The sequence below is a fragment of the Phoenix dactylifera genome, chromosome 2 (assembly GCF_051530095.1).
Source record: "Phoenix dactylifera cultivar Ajwa chromosome 2, Ajwa_hap1_PhDact_Kaust_v1.1, whole genome shotgun sequence".
Taxonomy (NCBI): Eukaryota; Viridiplantae; Streptophyta; class Magnoliopsida; order Arecales; family Arecaceae; genus Phoenix; species Phoenix dactylifera.
The window spans coordinates 27784924-27806284 of record NC_143191.1 but is presented as its reverse complement, the minus strand read 5'-3'; the positions used below and the strand labels follow the sequence as shown (position 1 = coordinate 27806284).

Here is a 21361-nt window from a genome sequence, read left to right as displayed (position 1 = left end):
CCTCTTTTTTTTTTTGATACAATGGCGACTCATACACAATAGGTGTGAGTGGAGCCCATAAGATCAAGAAGGATAAGAGAGTACAATAGAGACGGAACCAAAAAATGGTTATCCCAAATGAAGCTCCTGAAGTGCTGAGCCGCAAAGGATACCACCCAGTCTGCCGCACTATTTATCTCCTTGTAAGTACAAGCAGTCTGAGGATTAGTCACATTCCATTCGAAATATAACCGGAATTGGGTATCTATCAGATCACCGTGGCAGAATGCCCCTCAAGAACAATATAATCTGCGCCCAGCACCCGTCTAGTGTAGGAGACGCCGTCCCAAGCAGCTCTGGCCTCAATGCCAATCACATTTTGCTCAAAGATCTATCGACCCCTGGCCGCCACCAATTTAGTCTCCTGGTTTTGATGGCAAACCCGATTGCCTCTTTAGATTGTAATTTGTAATTAGTACTTTGAGACTACCGTCATCTACATTGGTATTTGGACCTTTCCATGGTCATTGTGTGCGGATCCGGGTCGGATTTTAGACATTAAGTGGGAACAGAATGCGGGTAGGTATAAGACGGAGCCAAACCCGACCCGTTGACACTCCGAACCCTAAGCCAAAGCCCTAAACCCTTACCACCCCCCTCTCGTCCCATCTCGTCTCCCTCCCGACCGCTGCCCGAAATCGTAATCGATCAAATTTGGTTCTCCCTCGCCTACTCTAGAAACCCTAATCCGCTCAGGGCTAGTTCTCAGGTGGGGCTACTTCTTCACCTTCACTTAGTTCTTGCCTCTGAGCATGTTGTATTCTTCAATTCTCGCCTTTTTATTTACCTTTTCCGATTGCATGTATGGTTATAGATTCTTGATCAATTGGTGCACTCACATGTGTCAAATTTCCACTCAAATTAATGAAAAAGGTTGTCTTTTTAATTCAAAAATTATTTTTTGTAAAAAAAATTTTAGCAACGGTAGACAGTAGCACGAGTATTATATTCTACTTTCCTTACATCTAAGCACTTCTGCTTTGTAAAACTTTCCCTTTGTTTAATCTTATGTTCGAACTGGAATCCATCCAAAGTACGATTTTTTATGAAGTGAGAGAAGTAATTCTTAAAAAAACAGTAGATCTTCACCTTCTGTTCCTGCTTCAATTTAGTAATGGCAACATGTCAGGATTAGTGGGAATGGGGAAGAAGCGGAAGCATGAGGAGGCTTCAGAAGCTCCAAAGAAGGAGGAAACCGCCCCAATGAGATCCCAGCGGACTCTCACAGGATGGAAAGAGGAGGGAATTGAAACGCAGAATGATTCTCCAGTCTTTAGAAACAAAGAGAAGGTTCTGGTTACATGCTCAAGGCGAATAACTTATAGGTAGACGGTAAATAATTGTACCTTTAGAACCCTAACTTTTGTAAGGTTCTTTCTTTTTCTTTATGTATTATTGAATAATGTTTAATGTGTATTGGTAGATATCGACATCTGATGCTGAATGTGGTGTCTCTTCTTCCTCACTGCAAGAAAGATAGCAAGGTCGAATCTAAAGAGAGCAAAGGGGCTACCCTTAATGAGCTGGTTGAGCTCAAGAACTGCTCCAGCTGCTTGTTTTTTGAGGTACAGTATAAATCTTTTTATCATATGGTACTTGCCCCCCCAACTATTTGTATGGTGAATATCACCATAATATAGTCCCCTGGTGTACCTAAACTCAGCAACCATGAGCTTAGTAGCTGGAAGCATTTGAGAGCAAGGCTCTAAGCTTCCATATAAATGGTGGATGCATAACTATTCTTTCTTAAATCTGGTAAAAGAGAAACCATTTTTTTTCCAGTAACATGGTTAGAATGCTAAGTCACTTTGTAAGTCTAGCAGATTAAAAGTGAAGTTTGGTTACATCTGATATTTCTACTCTGTCATCACTATTTTTTTCTTTTTTAATTTTTTAATGCAATCATAATTGCATTTTCTGTTTGTTGATACCTTGCGTGATACTTTTACATCAGTGCAGAAAGCAGAAAGATCTCTACCTCTGGATGGCCAAGTGCCCAAGTGGACCATCTGTTAAATTCTTGGTTAATGCTGGTACATATTTTGAATCCCTAACAACGTATGAATCTGCATAATGTGTCTAAGAGGTTTGCAACATGATGTAGAATTCTCAATTACCATTTGAACTTCTGCATCAATTGAAATATGTCTTTTGATCATAAATAAGAGCTCGAAACAATTCTGTTTCATCTTCTTAATCTGCAAACCATCGTACATTTATGCTTTAATTAACAATATATATCTCATTATGTATAGTGCACACGATGGAGGAGTTGAAGCTTACTGGGAATCACTTAAAAGGATCTCGCCCAATCTTAACATTTTCCACAAATTTTGCTAAGGATCCTTACTGGAAGCTTTTAAAGGAGATCATAGTCCAGGTATGCTGGCTTTGGTGCAGAAATGTGAATTTCAAAAATTGTTCAGACTTTGAATCCTTATGATTGTTTTGACCTAGCATTTTTAAATAAAACCTGAAATTTTGAAAAAAAAAAATGCAAACATTCACCTTATTGACCACTTTCTGTTTACAGAAAATGCAAATCAATAAACTCTAGCTGTGCCAAAAACTGTCCTGGCCCAATAAAAGGTTATCAGTTACTAGAGATTTTGTTTTTAAAAAAAAAAACTAAAATTTTGAATTAGAAATATACAGCTTAGACGGTTATATTGAACAGACTGACTCCTGAAAAATATAGTTTAATTGATTAAATCAAAACTTGAAGCATCAGTCTGTGTCTGGCAAATGAAGTATAAGGCTCTTACTAGAATTGCATATGTTGTTGTGATTCATTTTGAAGTTTTATGTTATATCTCAGCTTGGTGGTGCAGCTATCTAGGATGGTGGAATTATGGTTGCCATTTCAAGATAAAATCGAGGCTCTTTCCTTTTGACCTTTTGCATGTCAAGGGCTTCTACATTTTTTTTCCTGTTTGTGTGAACCTCTGTGGTGTTTTTCTGTATTCATATTAGCTACGGTCAGATGTCAAACAACAAAACAGAACCACCAATTAACTTGAAGAAAAACTGTGAATTTGGAATAGGATGAACCAATGTTTGATTTGGTGAAGATGGGCCTGTGAAAATGTCACATATCTTCATTATCTCAAGCACTAGCAACAAACATTTGGAAGAGAAATGTTCCAAAATTTGAAAAAGCAATCATGATTCAACCTCATGAAGTAGTGTGTTGTTTTTATCTTAACTTTCCATTGGAGTTCTCAAAAAAAGAAGTTTAGTCCGCTGGAGTAGTCGAGTAGATAAACATGGTCTCTTCTAAATTCTGCATGTTGAAGTTGAGTCTTTTTTATTTATTTTACTTTTTATACTTTAGGATGCTTGCTAAATGTGGGAGAACAACACTCGGTTGCATTACAACCATAGTTGGGTTAGTGTGACCCAGTTGGTACTATGTACATGAGAACTAGTAACTCATATCTGGATGAATGATAAATATCACCAAGAATGATATTCAAATATTGAAGGATTATGTAGGGCAAGGAAATTTGTTACGGTTATACTTAGCAATAATGAGAGGAAGCCAGACTATGATAAAATGATAATTCCTTGTGGATGTATGACAGTTGCCCAGCTATCCAATTATGCAACAAAATTATATTGGAGAGCAAATTTGGGGTTGTCATTGTTTTGTAAATTGACATAGTGGGTCACGTCCCTATGACTAAACATGGAAATTCATTGCTCTATTTTGAAATGATTTCGTTAGAGCGTAAAGGATCAATGAGAAACTATAAATAACGAATTAGATAACAATCTTTAAATATCGGGTTTGCAGTGTTTAGGCTTTGATTAGGATGAGCTTCCTTGGAATACGAAATGGAGAGACTATGCTTGCTTAATGAGTGATCAAATTGGGACGGAAGGTTATTCTTGAAACAGATAAGAGATCTTCAAATCTTATGGGGTCCCATATGTAGAATTGTGATATTTTATTGGAGAAAAAGAATTTCTACCTTGTGTATAACATGTAATAAGAAACATGTGAAGGGGAACAGTCTCTCCATTGACGTTTGTCAGGCATAGAAACATGCTTGTTTTGAAATTGGAAAGCATGATGTGTAAACCATATCATCGTGCAATTAGTAGTGCCACATTAAAAGAAAACCTTTGTTGTGAGGTAAGAAAAGGAATTGTGTTAGCATCAAATATGTGAAAGGCATGATGGATCGTAATAGCCGTCATGGTTCTTTTGTTATGCAAATATGGGATAAAAATTTCTGCATCCCAATTTGCTGATGAGCCCCTATGGTGTCCATTTTCTAGTAGCTATGGAATGTAAGGAGCGGGATTTGGAGCGAGTTTTTTTAACTCATCAGGCACAGCAATCTGATATATGCACTCCTGCTACACAAGTTACCACATAATTGGTTCCCTTATAAAAATTCATTCTACAAAGTATAGACTCATCTAAGGATAATAATACATTGATAAACAACGTAGGGAACATATTGAAGGTCTATAACATGCATAGTATAGAATATAATGATAATTCTATAGAACATTTCTTAGACTAAAGGTGAATTATCTTCCCAAAGTATTATCACTTGAGATGGTGATTGACAATGGAAAACCATGAAAATTTGTTTCGCAAACAACTACTGTATTATCTAGTATTTTCTCTAATTGTTAAGTTATCCAAGCTGGATTTGAGATGTTTTGATGTCTTTCATAGTTGCCTGGCAATGTTATTAAAATTCAGGTGACATTTTGATTGGATTATGATATTTTAGCAATTAGTTGCCATTAGGTGCTGATCACCTTGAGATGACAGTTCTAGGCTTTGAAGCAAATAATGATACAAAGAGACTGGCGTTCTAGGCTGTAACCCATAGGTACTATGAAGTTTGCATTGCTTGTTCCCATTCTGAAACACAGCAATGTTGTTCCTGATGTTTTTTTAATATATGCACGATTCTGTAGCTGATGCTAATGACCCTAGTTGAAAAGTTTCTTTGCTTATCGGTGTTCATGACATTGTTTTGCTGCAAATACACTAATGCCTTTCTTTCTAATTGCAGATATTTGGGACACCGAAAGATCACAGAAAAGCTAAACCTTTCCATGACCATGTCTTTGTTTTTTCAATTGTCGATGATCACATATGGTTTCGAAATTATCAGGTGATTTTGTCACACAACCATGCTTAGGATTAGTTGCATACTTACCAATATACAAGTTAGCGATGTTGCATTGGCAAGATCAAAGTTTTGAACATGTGAAAACACCATTAACTTCCAATGTATTTTGGCATGAAATGTGAATTAGGATACTATTCTTAAGCATGGTGCCTAGTGGTTAGCATCCATCACATATGGTGCCTCACAGTTATAAGGAGCAAGATCCAGTCTTCATGCATATATTTTGTCTACTTTATCCAGATAATGAGTTTTAAGTACTCGACGCAAAGATAACAATTACTAGCTGATTTAATGGACCTAGGAACAACTCCCAAACCTGCTGCTTGAGTACAGCTTCTGTGCAAACACAATGAATAGGATCTCTCAAAAAGTTAAGAGTTTGGAAGTGCTTACGAAGATGTGGAAGTGAGTCTGCAGATTAATATCATCGTGGGTGCAGCCTTAGGTTGAAAGATCCTGACTATTAAGCTCTCTCGAAATTGAGAGTCAAAGCCACATGTTCCATTTATGGTCAAGTACTTGCCTCCAGGGAGGGGGGCCTAACTCTACTCTTAAAGTTAGTTATGGAAGCCATCATAACAATTATGATACTATGAATAGTTTTTGGTGGCCAAAAGCCTTTGAATTTGGAATATACAGAAAATTTTACTGAAAAAGATTCTACTGATCCATTGCACGATTTTGAAGGTACAGTACTTGGTCCCTTCTTGAGAAGAATGGTTCAAAATTTTGCAGCCCATGTTGATACTGTTATATTGTTATAACCTGCACCTGTTAATTAAAATGAACCTACTGGAAAAACCAAAGAAGCATGGCATAGTTACAAGTCATATACCTGATGTTGGATTGGGGATTATATCCCATGTTTAAGTCTAATGTACCTGGATGGCTCTGCTATGAAGGGCACTAAAATGAAGCTTTTGAACTATAAAATTTGTTTCCAGATTTTTATCAACATCTTCTCTTTTCTTATGATTTCCGGATTTCATTAGAATCTGATGTCCTTGCAGATTTCTGTTCCTCACAATGAAACAGATAAAGTGGACCGGGGAGGCTTAGACAAAATGACACTGGTAGAGGTATCATATAGTTTTTTCCCCAAGATTTTAAGGCATATATCTTCACTTGAATATTGGTCTACACTGAGAACATGAAATTGGTTGCAAATAGGTTGGTCCAAGATTTTGTTTGAATCCAATCAAGATATTTGCGGGCAGTTTTGGTGGCCCAACATTATACGAGAACCCATTTTATGTATCGCCTAGCCAGGTAGTGATTGTCTTTCTCTCTCTCCTTGAGTTTACATTTGCTTTTTACATGATTTAAAGTATTATCTAGTACATGTCATTTCATCTAGATTTTTTTGGGGGGAAATAAGCAAAAATCTAATGCAAGTATGTAAACATTTGATTAGCATTTGGCCAAAAACTGGAACATTTCATTGGACCAAAACCAGGACCGTATTTGTTTACAAATATACTTGACAGGAAGTTCTGGTCTGTCTTTGGGGATGGGTTGAACTGTCCATTTCAAACCAGTTTTCTCTCACGACCACTCTTGCTTTTAATTGAGAGAGAAACGATTCCATTTGAAATCAAACCAAAGGAACTTAATATTTCAGTGCATCAGATCAGGGCTCGCCTTTAGCTCATGCCTAGCAAACTTAAATTATTATGAAGTTCTATATGAAATGTTCTTCATCGATCTCATGGTCATGCACAACAGTTAGATTATGTATGTTATTATAATAAGATTAAATGTCAAATATATATATATATATATATATATATATATAGTTATCCAAATTTTATATTCTTTAAACATTTTGCACCCCCTACAGAAGGTATGCTAGACACCATCAGTCTACATAATTTCTGAAATAAAATCTCCAGAGGTTTTGCCAAATAAATCTTTGTTTTGTTTTAATTTGATATTTAGTACTATTGTTTTATGATTTTTCCAGGTTCATTTACGGATCTCTCTCTTTTCATTGTTTTCACAAACAATCCAGCTCATTGGAAACATCCGCCAATCCTGTGGTTTAAACCCCTTTGTATATTTTTTAAAAGGTTGATAGAGATAAATTGTGATGTTTTGAAGACTTCTTCTATTGTTTGCTTAACATGATAAGCCAGGTGACATCCATGCCTTCCTCAAGTTGTTGGGCTGTTAAATGATCTTGTTCTATAATTATGAATCTGATCTTCTTTAAGTTTTCACATGGCACTGCTTTTCTTTAGTTTCCCAAAGGTCTACCAGATTCCCAGCTTGTGTCTCCTGTGAAAACAAGAACTTTTGCTATCTGCAGCAGTCTCCTATCATGATTCTGTTATTCCGGTGAGAAATTTTCTGTAGTGACTTATTCATGTATCCCTAGTAGAGCTGTTTTTTCAAGGATTCGTCTAGAAGTAAGCCAAAACCTGGCCTTGCATTTAGTTCAGTTTTTCATATCCAACCTTGATGGGAACCACTCTGCTGGTCGCTGCTTGAAACTTTAGTTATTTGTTTTCTCACCTGGGATATTGCCTCATGCACAAAGCCTTCACAAGAGAACCATGTTCCTCAATCCAGCCCTTTTTGCAGTTTTGCATTAGGTTAGCGAAGAAATCTTCCTTTCGGCAGATACATGCATGTCTTGAAATTTCTCAGTCTTGTTTTTCCCTAGCATCCTGAATCTCTGTATATAGTCTTTTTAAAGCTTGTCTTTTCCACCTCTGCTTTATTCTCCTATTCATGGATGCAACGGTTGAGTTGTTGAGTGCCAAGAGATATGAGAATGTGTCATTGTACAGATTGTATTCATGATATTCTATGGTGTATCTCGATTATGATTTTATATTTCTAAGAATTGGTGGTTCTAGTGGCGAAGGTTGAAAGCACCAGATTGCTTGCACTCCTATTGCTCTACCCATTTTTCCTAACGCATACAATTATGGTCGATTTTGTTATGTTCCAGGGACACTGTTATTGTCCCAACCTCATTGACCTTTGTACATTGCTCTCTCACTTTACCTTCTCAACTTGCATCAGATTCGGGCACTTGAGAAGAGGAAGAAGGCTGGGAAGTATGCAAAGAAGGTCAAGGCGAAGACAAGGAGGAAGATGCATGAAATGTCGAATCCTTTGGAGCCAGACGAGTTTGCAGATATGTGGAAGGAATGAAGTTTTGCCTGCCTACGTTTCAGCCGAACCTACAGAACCTGTATGCATATGAAAAGCAGGATTTTGGTTATCCTCTTGCTTTTCAGAAAAAGTGAAGGCTGTAATACATGTTTTTTTTTTTTCCGAATTAGGAATTAGATCCATCTAGGTGGTGAGAAATCATAATATGATTTTTTATGTCTCGATAGAACATAATATCAATTTGTGTTTGTCGTTAAGGAACGAGAGCTAGAGCTTCCACTTTATTCATGGAGGCTGTTAGTTTTATGGTTGTGCTGTAGTTTACCCATGGCTATATTTCTATTCGAGCAATTTTTTTTGAAGCTAATTTCTCCTGCTATTTACAAAATAAGCTGTATGTGTTCATAGATCAACATATTTCTCCCCTACTATGATCTAGTGTACTAAGATTGTTAGCACTGTTTTCCTTGTCATAAAAGTCAGATATCTCTGTTTGGGATTTATTAGATTTTTGTTTTATTAGAATTACCTTAATCATCATCGCACCATTTGACGGTGTTCTGGGGTGGACGGCCGGAGGATGTATTCTTGCCCTAAAAAATGAAAGTATTACTGACTCGATTAGGTATACCTTGCAGGAGCTCGGCCTCTCATAGAAGGAACATAAAGGATCTTGGTGAACTGGCTCTTGACGCCATCCAGTCAGAGGGACTCCTCCAATGTACTCAGGTGATTCCACGAACTAGTTTATAAATGGGGTGTTAACGGTATGTTAGAATCGGACTTTGAGTGCGTCCTCTAATGTTGAAGAATATTCAAAGTTTAGCCCATTTCTGGGCTTGGTTGATGCAAGCCATGCTTGCCTTTTGGCCGTGTGTCGGCAACAAGTTGCCATGAACACTTGTGAAACTAATTACGAACGGATCATCTTAACCAGCAATCGTTCAGAAAGGATTCCTGTACGGATTACTGCATATCCTGTAGGTAACGGTGAGATTATTTTCTGTTTCGCATGAAACAAAGGCGCAGCTAATTGTGGAATCCAACTTTCATGTTAAAGTACGAGGTGACTCCTAGGATCTTGGAGGCCAAGGTTAATTTATGCACCTACAATGGCATGGGGAGAACACCTCGATGTGGTCATCTTAGGGTTGCTTTATATTGTTAGGGACAAGCATAGAGCAACTTCACTTAATTCTTTCCGTAAGAAAATATAAAATATATAAATAAATTTATCTTATCCTATAAGCTTAAGCTTTTAGGATAAGTAGTGATTTCAACATGGTATCAGAAAGTTTGAACCCTGCCTCCGCATTCTTTAACTTTATTATTAAAAAATTTCACATGTTGGGCTCGCCCATTAAAAGAAAAATTCGGCCCACATATGAGGGGAAGTGTAAGAAAATATAAAATATATAAATAAATCTATCTCATCCTATAAGTTTAAACTTTTATGACAAGTGGTGATTTCAACACTTTCACATCTGCCTTGCTTTGACCAAGCTCTCGTATCGTTGAACACTCGTTGTCTAAATCTTAGTTCTTTTAGTCTATTCAGGTTATATCAAGCTTAATTGGGTCAAGTCAGTTAGCAAGCTGGCATTTGGAGCTGCTCTTTTTCTTTGAGTCCATGTTTTTGGTTTGATTTGGATCATTTCCGGGTGATTGTATCAGAGCCAGACCAAATGCTGGGCAACAAAGAAATGACCAAAAAATTCAAAAAAAAAAAATTGATGAACAGGAGTAGCGGTCTCGTGGTTCTTTCAAAGGATTCTATCTAAATGTTGGGCAACAAAGGAGGCGACCTACTCAGCAGCCCTGTTCGCCTCTCGATAGACATGAGTGGCCCGAAAGATGTTACAACCTCTCAATAGCTTGTGTATGTTTTATAATAGTGGTTGTTCGTCGCTAGTTTTGTGTTGGCCCTGAATCCATTCGTTCATTGTGGCAGCCTCTTCAAGGCAGATTGTTGTCCATACCCAGAACGAGTCTTACATAAGTTAGGTTTTTCCATGTAGCTCTTAGCTTTGCTTCAATAATAGTCCTGTTGAAGATGAGTCGGTCCCTCGGCCGCAATTAATCTAAAATTATGATCTCTAATTATAAAGTCCACACATCCGCAATCTTTGATTACAAAGTTCATAGGGCCGGACTCAAGGAGCAGGAGTAATCTGACCCCTGCGATGGTCGATCCCCCGCTGTGCCCCGTGATGCACGTGCCCACGTGCAATACGCCACTCGCTGCATGGCTGCGTCTCACGCCTCTGAGGGCCGTGATGGACGACCGACCATCAAATGGTCCATAGTCCCTCTTGGTCCGGTCCAGCCCATCATCGGATCCATATACGCATTTGATCGGGTCCGGATCTTGTCACGCGAATCGCCACGCAAAACGGACGGTAGGGCATAAGACCTCCATCAGCTGATTAGGGTTAGGGTTTTGCGGGCTCTCATCTACCTCAATATAAATCCAGCGCTCGAGGGTTTTCTCTCTCCTCGTCCCGCCGCCTCCTCTCCATTTCCTCCCGTCCGTGCTCCCTGTGGTGTTCTGAGAGAGAGAAATGGCGGCGAAGAAGGCTACGGCGAAGAGCCGGAACCCGGAACTGATCCGCGGGATCGGGAAATACTCGCGGTCGAAGATGTATCACAAGCGCGGGATCTGGGCGATCAAGGCCAAGCACGGTGGCGCCCTCCCCCGCCACGAGCCCAAGGTGGCGCCGCCCAAGCCCGCCGAGAAGCCCCCCAAGTTCTACCCCGCCGACGACGTCAAGACCCCCATCCCCAATCGCCGCAAGCCCAAGCCTACCAAACTCAGGTCCCCCCATAACCCCACTCTCTCTCTCATACGCCTTTGATTTCGCTCTGTCTTGTTTAAGAATTAATGGCTGTTTATTTTGGACTTTGAGAACAGGCCGAGCATTACGCCTGGAACGGTATTGATTCTTCTCGCTGGGAGGTTTATGGGGAAGAGGGTTGTCTTCTTGAAGCAGTTGTCTTCGGGATTGCTTCTTGTTACTGGTGAGTGTTTGTAGCTCAGTTTAGTTTGGGTCTACTGTACTGCATTTGTTAGTACTGTTTTTTTTTTTTGTGTGAATAGTTAAGGGTTTATCTTATAATTTAGAAACGAGATGTTGCGGACGTGTAGGATTTGTTTGTGCGTTTGCTTTTTTTTTAAAAAAAAAAAACTTTTTGCAGAGCCAATCATATATTTCGTCTGGAGCTGCAAATTAGTATGAAACATTGAGTGCATGGATCGAATTTTGTTAGTGAATTCGTGTTTGTTGCTTTTGATTTGTTTAGTCTGCACCTCGTTGCGTGGGGTCTTTTCTTGCTGTACTTAGTAATTATGTGCTGTTGAGTGAACTTAGTAGAGAAAATCAACATATATTTTTTCAATTTATCCTATTAGCTAGGATAGTAAGTATTTTAGAAGGGTGTCAAGAAATTGGTCTTCGTTAGATTAAAACCTTAGCTAGATTGTGATGTGACTTTTTTAGGCACGGTACTAAAAGGTTATCCTTTACCTCGAGGTTGTTTTTCCCTCATCTTACAACATAGAAGGATTTGTTCAGGTTTTATTAGAATAAGTTCTAGAAGTTGAACACACATGACTACGAGTTACAAATGGAGGTAGGTGCTAAACTTGTTCATTGGTTTGGTTTGGTTGGTTGGTGGGATAGCTAATGATTCAATTTCGGAGAAGTGCTATTAAATGATTATGATTAGTTTTTATTTTTGGTGTAGTATTGCTGTGTCGGGGTGCCCTTAGAAGCTTCCAATTCCACATTCAGAAACTTTTTCAGGATACCACAAATACCTTCTAAACCATTGGTGTAGTTGGCATACCCAACTCCATCATAATAACTATGTGGCTGCCGCTTGTAATTTCATCTTTCACTTCTCATCCATATGTCAAATATGCATATACAACATAGCACACTATTCAAAAAACCTTAAATGCGTGAATAGTAAATAATCAATTTTAAAAATTCTAAATTGTCAATTAAATTCATGTACAATGGTTATTGTTGGAGTCTTTACTATCAAACAGAAGTGTTGTGCCTTCTGTTCTATGCTTTACAGCTTTAGTTTATGTGACTGATCACTGTGACATTAAACTACAGTGACTTTAACTCCAAATGCATCCTGCAGCATCCATTGTCTTTACATCATCTGGTATTTGTGTTAAGACTGCTGGTACATCTGTTACATCAGCTAATGGTTGTAAGCAGTGTTTTGCCCCATTAACCTGGCCGGAACTATTTGATGGCTGTCAGAAATTTTTGATCTGCACTCCAGTAGACTTCAGTTCGACTGTTTTAACCCTTTGTGACCTACATAAGTTCCTTCCCTCCCACCTTATAATAGTGAGTTGATGATCTACCTTGTTCATTACAATCAAAAGCAGGTTTTGGAACATGACACAGAGACTGCTGTAGAGTACATCTCCTTTGCCTTTATTAAAAAGGTTTAAATTTGTTTTTTATTGGAAACTTCTCCAACATTCAAGGACATAACTAGTTTGTTGTGGGGTATAATCATGTCTGGCATAAAGTTATTGCTTGCATGATTTCAACATATCATAAATCTGGAGCTTGGAAGATGGCAGTGCATATATGACAATGGAAGAGAATAAGGAAGAGAACAACACTTATGCAGGTGAACCTGTATGGTGTTCTAAACAATGCATTCTTTTTTAGCTAATGAAATTTTGGAAGGAGAGTTCGCAATAAGTTGAGTTGAGACAGTTTATCCGAGCCGTTCATTCCAGTTGATACAGGTCATGGACCCGACCCTGCACCTGTGTGAGCTGAATCAACCTGTCTAACTCAAGGTATTGTATCTCCTTTGCTCATGCTTTGATTGAAGTAAAACAAGAAAAAGGACAGAAGAATAACAAAGGATAGAGCACAAGATGGAGAACACATAGCAATATATTCTCCATATAAAATTTTAGAAGCGTTGGGGGGGATCAAATGATGCTACTATGTCTTTATTCTTTAATATATCTTAGGGTTTTTTGTGTACATATCCTCTTAAATATTGAAATTTGCATAAATTCCTCCGCAAATTGATATTTGCATGTATACCTTTATAAAATACTTATTTTGGTGTATATTCTTTATTTTTTTTTGCATATATGCCCAGACCATCTAATGTCATCACGAAATTAGCGACTTAAAATTTAAAATGACTGAAATATTCTTAATGGTTAAATATATAAAAAAATATTTATAAGGGTATATATGCAAATAATATTTTGTGAGGATATTCATGCAATTTTCATATATTTAGAAGGGTTTACATGCAAAAATTTAAATTTATTTATTTATTTTAACCTGTTTTAACACTCGGATTTGTCCAGTGCTTACTTCTCAATATTTTTCAGAAAAATATTACTTAAGAAAAAAATTGATTCGACAATTAGATAACAAAAAGAGTTATGAAAGTTCTTTAACTAATCATGGGATTATTCTACTTTATTTTTCTTCATTTATAACAAACACTATATCTTATTTTATCGAAACATAAGTTATAATATTTATTGTTTTATATGCATATCTGAGGGCATGTATTAGAATATAGAAAAGAATTAGAATCTCTTAAAGGCACATGATAGATTGCAACGACCAAGCTTCCTTGTTACTGTTATGCTCATGGGTGGAAGAACAACATCAATCATCCCCAAGCAAAATCATTGAAGGACTTCAAACCCTTCAGACTTATTAATAACCTCCGCGGTGATGTAGTAGAATGCCACCTTTTACATTGTGTACCTTAAGGCACTTTTTTTTAAAAGTTTCAATTTTCTAGAAGGAAAGATCTAGTGTATGGGGCCCAACTTGTCTGAGTAATTTTAAGTGAGCCACCGACCTACACATGAGACATTTTTCAATTCTAAAAGATAAAAATTGCAAATCTCATACACTAAAAGATAATTGTTGCAAATCTCTTACAACATTTTTCTTTAAATAATTCATAAAGCTAAATGCAGGATCTAACCATCTTCATGTAAAAAAGATATAATGAATGTCTGTCTATAGTGGAGAAGGGAGTCAAGAGAAGTTTTGATTTTGGACAAAGAAGTGAAAGAGAGGGTCGGGAGAGAGAAATTTTTCAAAGGAGGTAGATATATTAGTTTTCAGTGAGACCTGTTAGTCTCTAACCTGCTTCAAAAATAAAAAGATACTCTCATAATTTTAATTAATTTTTAATTTAAATGAATACGATTTTGGCTAATCACATTAGCTGAATCGCTATGTCATACAAATATAGTGTTTTGTGAGGGCATGCACATAAATATCAATTTGGAGGGCATTCATAAAAAATGTAATATTTTAGAAGTTGTATAAATACTCTTCTAAATATATGGAATTGCATGAATACCCTCCAAAATTGTTATTTGCATGTATACCCTTATAAACGTTTCTTTTGGCATGTTTATCCATTAAGGGTATTTTCGTCATTTCAATTTTAAACCGCTAACTTCTTAACGGCGTTAGATGGCGTGGGTAAATACGTAGAAAAAAGAAAAAAAAAGGTATATATACAAAATAAGTGTTTGATAAGGATATATATGCAAATATCAATTTTAAAAGGGTATTTACGCAAATTTCAATATTTTGGAGGGTATGTACACAAAAACCTATATCTTATAATGGTTATCAGTTTTTTATTTTTTTTCTTATCTTAAATATTTTGAAATGCATACTTTTTGAAATAATTAATAACATTAAATTTTAATGGCATTACTATTTTTGTTATATCATAGAATGGTAATCTTTGTGTTTAGAGCAACAATGATAAATATGTTGAAATTTAGCTCTTGGAAAATAAAACTGAGCCTAATAAGAAATTTAAATATTTAAATTATGGATACTGTTAGCATTAGCTATCAATGTAAAACTAAAGCCATATATAGTGCATATAGTGCTGAAATCTATCAATGTAAACGATCTCAACCAATGCACAATTTATGAAATAGTGCTCAAAGCAACATAACGTCGTTTCTTATTCTGTTTTAGTATGGTAGGCTGACAAACCCGGAACATATATGCTATTACATCTAACTGTTCAATATATATTTACCTTATTCCTTTTTCTGATACTTGCTTTCCTTGTGTCTCACCAATTTTTTTCTTGGTGTTGCTTCTTGTATTTTCATGCTGCTGCAGGGCCCTTCAAGATCAATGGAGTTCCTCTGCGTCGTGTGAATCAGGCTTATGTCATTGGAACATCCACCAAGATTGATATTTCTGGGGTTGATGTTGAGAAATTTGATGACAAATATTTCACAAAGGAAAAGAAGAACAAGACAAAGAAGAGTGAAAATGAATTTTTTGATACACAGAAAGAGGTCTGTTGCTATTTACTAATCACTGGCTCTGGCTGACAACAATTATATGTGCTCCTTGGCTAATGCTAAAATTCTTTTTGAAAAAATATAGGAAACCCGGGCACTCCCACAGGAGAAGAAAGATGACCAGAAGGCCGTGGATGCCCAATTGGTTAAAGCCATTGAAGGTGTCCCAGACTTGAAGACCTATTTGGGTGCTAGATTTTCTCTTAGGGCAGGCATGAAACCACATGAGCTTGTTTTCTGAAACGGCAATGAAAGCATTGGAGCTGCTTCCCTCCCTAGTGCTGTTCAATCTTCAATTTAGGTGCCTACTTCCAGTTTTGGATGCAAGGAAGTTAACTTTATTTTTTCTTTTTATTATGTTTGGTTTGTCATGCATGAGGGATGTTTGCTCAGGTCTTATTTGGTGGGTCGGACTATTTGGTTATATCTGCATTATAAATAGATCCCATGTTATTTCTTACCTTCTTTAAGAATGACTCTTTCAGCACTATGAAAATAGTTTCATTTGGAATCTGCATAAAGGAGTTGTTTTTGCTAAATTTGTGCGGCCAAAGTTCAGCAGCCTGATCTTAAATCATGGATGATGCTACGTGATGCAGTCAAGAAATTATCACAATTCTTTATTTTGGCAGTGACAATACATTATTACTTTTGAAATTACGTTAACAATATGTTTCATTTGCAATTAGAATTGGATTAGAATGAGAATTAAAATTATCATATTTTTTGATACATTTGATGATTGAATTTTGGAGAATTGCAAGTTTCTTTTAAACAAACCGGTGAAATATCGCTCTAATACTTAACGTGTGACCCGTCATCCCTTTCATCCAACCATCTTCAGCCAGCCAATTTAAATTTTCTCCACATAAAGTACTTCTAAGATTTTATGGTAGTCTGTAACATAGCCCGTAAACGATGTTTTGGTAGGTTTTCTCGTAAAGCCGGGGAGGGAGTTAAAAAAAATAAAAAAGAAAGCTCAAAACGCATCATATCAAAAACGCGAAACGAAAGGACTTTGGGAGTTGCATACATGCCTCGCTCGCCTCACCATCCAAAACGAACAAAACAAGAGACCTGGACTCATGACTAAAAACATCTCGCAAAAAGCAGGATACTTCAACAAATGCCAAAAGCTACAAGAAATCGTGGAATTCCCTCATGATGTTTCCAACCATCGCAGCTTCAGCCTTCAGAGCATGCTATCAATCCGGGACGGCAGTCTCTTGAAGAAATTGCTCGTCACTGACGGCAGCTTGCTCCTGAACCGGGGGTGGCGCAGCGTATGCAGTCCTGCGACCAGAGCTATCACCCTGAATGGAGTCGCATACAGCACCACAGCTGCAACTAGGCAGAACATCACGAACAGGCCGGTTGCCCTCGGGTCTCTCCAGCTCAACAGAGACTGGAACCTCTCCCCTTGCGTCGCCATGTCCCCCGCCACCGTCTGTATCCTCCCCGCCACGCTCCGAAGCCTGTCATACCTCATCCGGACCAAATCATGCGGCTTCGACGTCGGAAACGTGTCGAACTCCTCATCGAGCTCGTCCGGATGTATCGCCTCCGCCCATGAGAGCTTCGTGTCCATGTGCCGCGGGTGCCTCGGCCTGAACCTATAATTCCACAGCCCAATCACAAACATGTAGAGCAACATCATCGGCAGGATCAGCTCCGGGTAGCAGATCAGTATCAGGAACAGGACATGGACTAGTATGGTCGTGATCGGATTTTTCCAATGGCGAACGCCGTCGAACCAGCGGCACGTACCGAGGGTCCCTGAGAGCAGCGACATGATCCGAAAGAAGTTGGCCTTGCTCCTCCGCATGCTCCACATGTGGGAGTCCACGTCGAGCATGTACTCCACCACCTCCTTCCTCAGGGGCGGCTCCGCCCGGCCGAGCCTCGCCGCGACGATGCTCATCGCCTGGTACCGCAGGCTGTCGACCTGGTTCACGGTGAATGGGTGAATGTAATGCATCTTGGGGAGCAAAGTGTGGCCGTAGAGATAGATTACGTTGGCCAAAGACAAGCAGGTGAACCGCACCGCCAGCTGCAGCTCCCCCATCTTCTTCACCCCCGACGGCTGCAAGACGATGAGAGGATATGCATGGGTGTATATCCGATCCATTTCGAGCGTCGATAGCCGGATCCTCACCTTGCCGATTCTCAGGTCTTTAGCTGGGCCGCCTCCGGCAGGCTTGTCGTTGCCGCCGAGATGGCAGTTGTCGAACACGCCGAGCGTGATCACGGTGCAGGGGTCGTAGACCTCCCATGTGTACTGCTCATTCCATTTCGGACTGAATGAGTCGATAATTGTTCGAGTTCTTACCCATTTCTGGCCATACTTTGCGACGCAGTAGGCGTCGCTGGCGCCTCTGCCATCCTTCATCTTCATCGGAATCAGTCCCTGGGCGCTGAGAATGCCGACCTCCAGAACTCCGATGGGCTGCTTCCAGAGCTGACGGGCAGTGGGCCGGGTGTCGCTGATGTACATGGTGGACTCGTCCATGACATGGTAAGCTCCCTCGAGGCAGACGCGGAGGTGGACCCTGCTCGAGAACTTGAGCTCCTTCCATTGCTGGCCTTCGAGCACGGTGAAGCCGAACCTCTCCAGATTGAACCACCGCGAGTGCACCGGCCGGTGGTCCAGCCGCTTCTCGAACAGCGTCAGTGGCAGCGCAGTCCTCCCGAGCACCTCGTCCTTCGTCGGCTGCACCCGGTCCTCGACGGTGAGCACCAGATGCTCCTCGAAGGGCTCGGCCACGACGAACACCAAGTCTTCGTTCCACATCGGACTCAAGGTCCTCGCGCTGCAGATTCTGGTCTTAAGCACCTGGTTCCCGACCTGAGCCTTGATGAACACCTCCGGAAACCGCCCTTTTCCGTTGGGCTGCACGTCCTGAGCTTCGATGACATTCACTCGGAGGTACCAGAGCTTCGGAGAGACGTAGACCTTCGACCGGATGTTGAAGACTCCCTCGCCGTGGACCGAGGCAGCGTCGGCGTGCCACGCCTCCGGGAAGGCCTCGTCGGCTTGCGTCCCCATCCACACGGCCAGCATGATCTCCCCTCTCACCTTCGCGTCCCCCCGGCGATCCTCCAGCCGGTACCACTGCGGGGCTAAAGGACTGTCCGGCGGGACTCTGGTCGGCACTTCATTCAGATCAAACACCACCTTGCCGACGTAGTCGTCCCTCGCCACCACCTCCCTATCCTTGACAAATACTTCGAGAGCTGTCGACTGGATTCGCTCCTTGGAGAAAGCGAACACCTGGTTCCATTCAGGATTGGTCCTCTTCTCCAGGTGTTTGGTGGTGCCCCGGTAGTTGCCGAGCTTCACCTCGGCGTAGGGGTCGCAGCTGCCGGTGATGGCATTGGTGGGGAGGTCCTTGGCCTTGACAACGCGCACGTAGAGGCAGTACATCTGCTCGACAAGGTCGTAGGTGCTCGTGAACTTGTCGCCGCAGAGGCCCATCATCCACCCGGCGCCCCTCCCATGGGCCCCTGCAGGCCAACGCTCGCCGAGCTGGGGGCTGGTGTGCTTGAGCTTGTACTCCTCTGCCCGGCTCGGCTGGGCCTGGCCATGTCGGACCTGGTGGGATGCCATAACCAGCACCGGCGCAGCTGCTCGGCTCCGCTGCTCGTTGGATTTCCCCTGGCTGTGGCGACAACTGATGTGCTTCCTCTTCAGAAGTCTTGCTACGACTATCGCTGGTGGTTTCAGTATCGGTCGATGTTTTAGTTTGTGTCAGCGGAAGGGTTGATATCTGTGGAAAGAGGGGGTGATGCAAGTGGTGATGATGGAGTTTTAGGCACTGGAGATATACTGGGGAGAATGAGAATCTCCGAAGGATTTCCTCGCCTTCCCTAACAATATGTACGTGAGCCTTGAATTCTTACCTCTCCAAGGATGCAGACCTCGACACGGGGTTGAGATCCGTGGGAATGATTCTGGCTCTGATTAGCTGGTTGCCGAAGTCCACCTCAACGAATGCGCTTGCCGGGCCTCAGCCAGTTTTCTCGGCTTCTCTCGCCGGCAAGGAAGCGGAAGCGGCCACCTTGCAAGGAACCTCGAACAAGTCGTGTCTCCTTTCTTTTGGCGACTTAAGATGGCGGACTTTGCCTTCATGGGGGGAGGGGGAGGACTTCTTTCATGGAGAAGATGTGTCTCTGTGAACCAAGGACTAAAGGGTCCAAAGAGGGAAGAACTTGGAAGCTACATTTAAAAGAGGAAAGTGGAGGGAATAAAGATGTGGTCATGATGGGTTGGTGGCGGTGCCTTCACCAAATCAGTCATGGAACCAGATGGGTCACGGACAAAGCTCTGAGTTGGTTGGCAGAGAACTGACCATGTCGAGTAATGTGCGTCGCGCCTTGTTTAGAAGAGGAACTGCAAGAGAGCCTTGCGTCGAGATGGATAGGACAAGGGGTGGGTGGGAACGCTCCTGGTATTAATGATCATAAGCAAAGCAAGGGGCCAAAATAATAAAAAAGGAAGAAGAGGGGGTTTGAAAAGTAAAAGCAAAACCCGGAGGCTTTTGGGGCACGGGGGCCTTTAGCCAAAGATGCTTTCCTCGAGCTTTATTATCCTTGTTTGAATTTAAAACGGTTGCTCGCGCTCCAACTACCTCATTTTCTGGGAACCAACTGTTTCTGATGTTCAACTTGAGTGGACCGAGCCCTTTCTAGGTTTTCCTAGGGTAGGAGACCGGAGAGGGACCAGGTCTTGGTGGGAAAATGAGGCCGGACTTGTCTTGGAAAGTACCATGGAGCAAGAGCTAGCATTCTCAATATTATGCATCGAAAATTTGATGCCCACCATATCAAATATTCATTAAATCTAAAATCTATTATCGAAGTGAAAAGTTTGTTAATGATGCAAAAAAATTTAATAAAGCAGAGAGATTGCTGTATTAACAATGTGCTCCCTGTAATTTGGCTAGTCCTGACAAAAGCCGATCTAGGATATGCTAGCTGAAGCAAAATAGAAAATACAAGAAAATAAAAAGATGAGAAGGGGGGTAAAAAAATAGGATCATCTAATAAAAAGTGGTCTATTAAAGGTCAAGAAAGCAATAGTTTGTCGAGCAGAGCAAGGCTGCTAAATGCATGGAAGCATCTGGTAGCTGAAGAAGAGGAAACTAGCAACCGAGTTTCCCTGGCAAATTCAGGAGACTTCCAGTGAGGCAAGTTCTGAGTTTATGTTGCCTCGTCTGTCAGGAGGAGGCAGAAAGAGAGATTCCACAAAGCCTTTTTCCCTTCAAAGTGGGAATGTCACTGGAAGGGGAGGTCTAAGAGCGGGAACTCGCGGATCGCTTGAAATAAAGAACAATCACTGGCTTTTTTGCAGTGGCCATTTTGGGGTGTCGAAGCCCACCATCTCTTCCACGCCGAGTCTGACAAAGGAATTCTTTTATTCATACTGCCGACCAAAGTCTTGCCATCTTTCCAAGTTGGAATTGATTCTCTACCCCACTTTAAACTACGGAAATAGATGGAGTGGTTTTTTTCTCAATTATAGTCGTTGTATGGGTTCAGCATTAAGTAGTGCCATCCATGACCAGGGTAATCATTCCAGGGCCACCATAGCTGCTAAATTTATTGCTACAATATAACATAATGCGCAATAAGAATGAATTCAGCTGGTTCGCTAAAATGAATATATATATATAGGAGA

General features: G+C 40.5%; 3 protein-coding genes across 6 annotated transcripts; 2 read left to right on the top strand and 1 right to left on the bottom strand.

Annotated features, from left to right (window-relative positions):
- The first annotated feature begins 596 nt into the window (after positions 1-596).
- Positions 597-8688, top strand: LOC103714952 (ribosome biogenesis protein BRX1 homolog 1-like). 3 transcript variants are annotated; one of them, XM_039116162.2, is made up of 9 exons: positions 597-748; positions 1169-1364; positions 1463-1604; positions 1994-2072; positions 2295-2419; positions 5079-5180; positions 6209-6277; positions 6369-6467; positions 8229-8688. In XM_039116162.2, the coding sequence occupies exons 2-9, from the start codon at positions 1180-1182 to the stop codon at positions 8358-8360; spliced, it is 933 nt and encodes a 310-aa protein (XP_038972090.2). In that variant the 5' UTR covers positions 597-748; positions 1169-1179; the 3' UTR covers positions 8361-8688. The 3 variants fall into 3 exon arrangements, with proteins under 3 accessions (XP_038972090.2, XP_038972089.2, XP_038972091.2); XM_039116161.2 differs by having other exon boundaries at positions 607-748; positions 1152-1364; XM_039116163.2 differs by having other exon boundaries at positions 611-748; positions 1175-1364.
- A 2058-nt stretch (positions 8689-10746) lies between these two features.
- Positions 10747-16205, top strand: LOC103714953 (large ribosomal subunit protein eL6-like). Its single transcript, XM_008802438.5, has 4 exons — positions 10747-11136; positions 11233-11339; positions 15497-15678; positions 15770-16205. The coding sequence occupies exons 1-4, from the start codon at positions 10883-10885 to the stop codon at positions 15923-15925; spliced, it is 699 nt and encodes a 232-aa protein (XP_008800660.1). The 5' UTR covers positions 10747-10882; the 3' UTR covers positions 15926-16205.
- A 476-nt stretch (positions 16206-16681) lies between these two features.
- LOC103714954 (FT-interacting protein 1-like) lies at positions 16682-20146 on the bottom strand. Of its 2 annotated transcripts, XM_088715765.1 has the most exons (3): positions 19585-19879; positions 17729-19451; positions 16682-17629 (listed from the first exon to the last, which is right to left on the bottom strand). In XM_088715765.1, exons 2-3 carry the CDS (start codon positions 19289-19291, stop codon positions 16877-16879), a joined length of 2316 nt encoding a protein of 771 aa, XP_088571891.1. In that variant the 5' UTR covers positions 19292-19451; positions 19585-19879; the 3' UTR covers positions 16682-16876. The 2 variants fall into 2 exon arrangements, with proteins under 2 accessions (XP_088571891.1, XP_008800662.2); XM_008802440.4 differs by having other exon boundaries at positions 16682-19451; positions 19585-20146.
- Positions 20147-21361: the final 1215 nt, after the last annotated feature.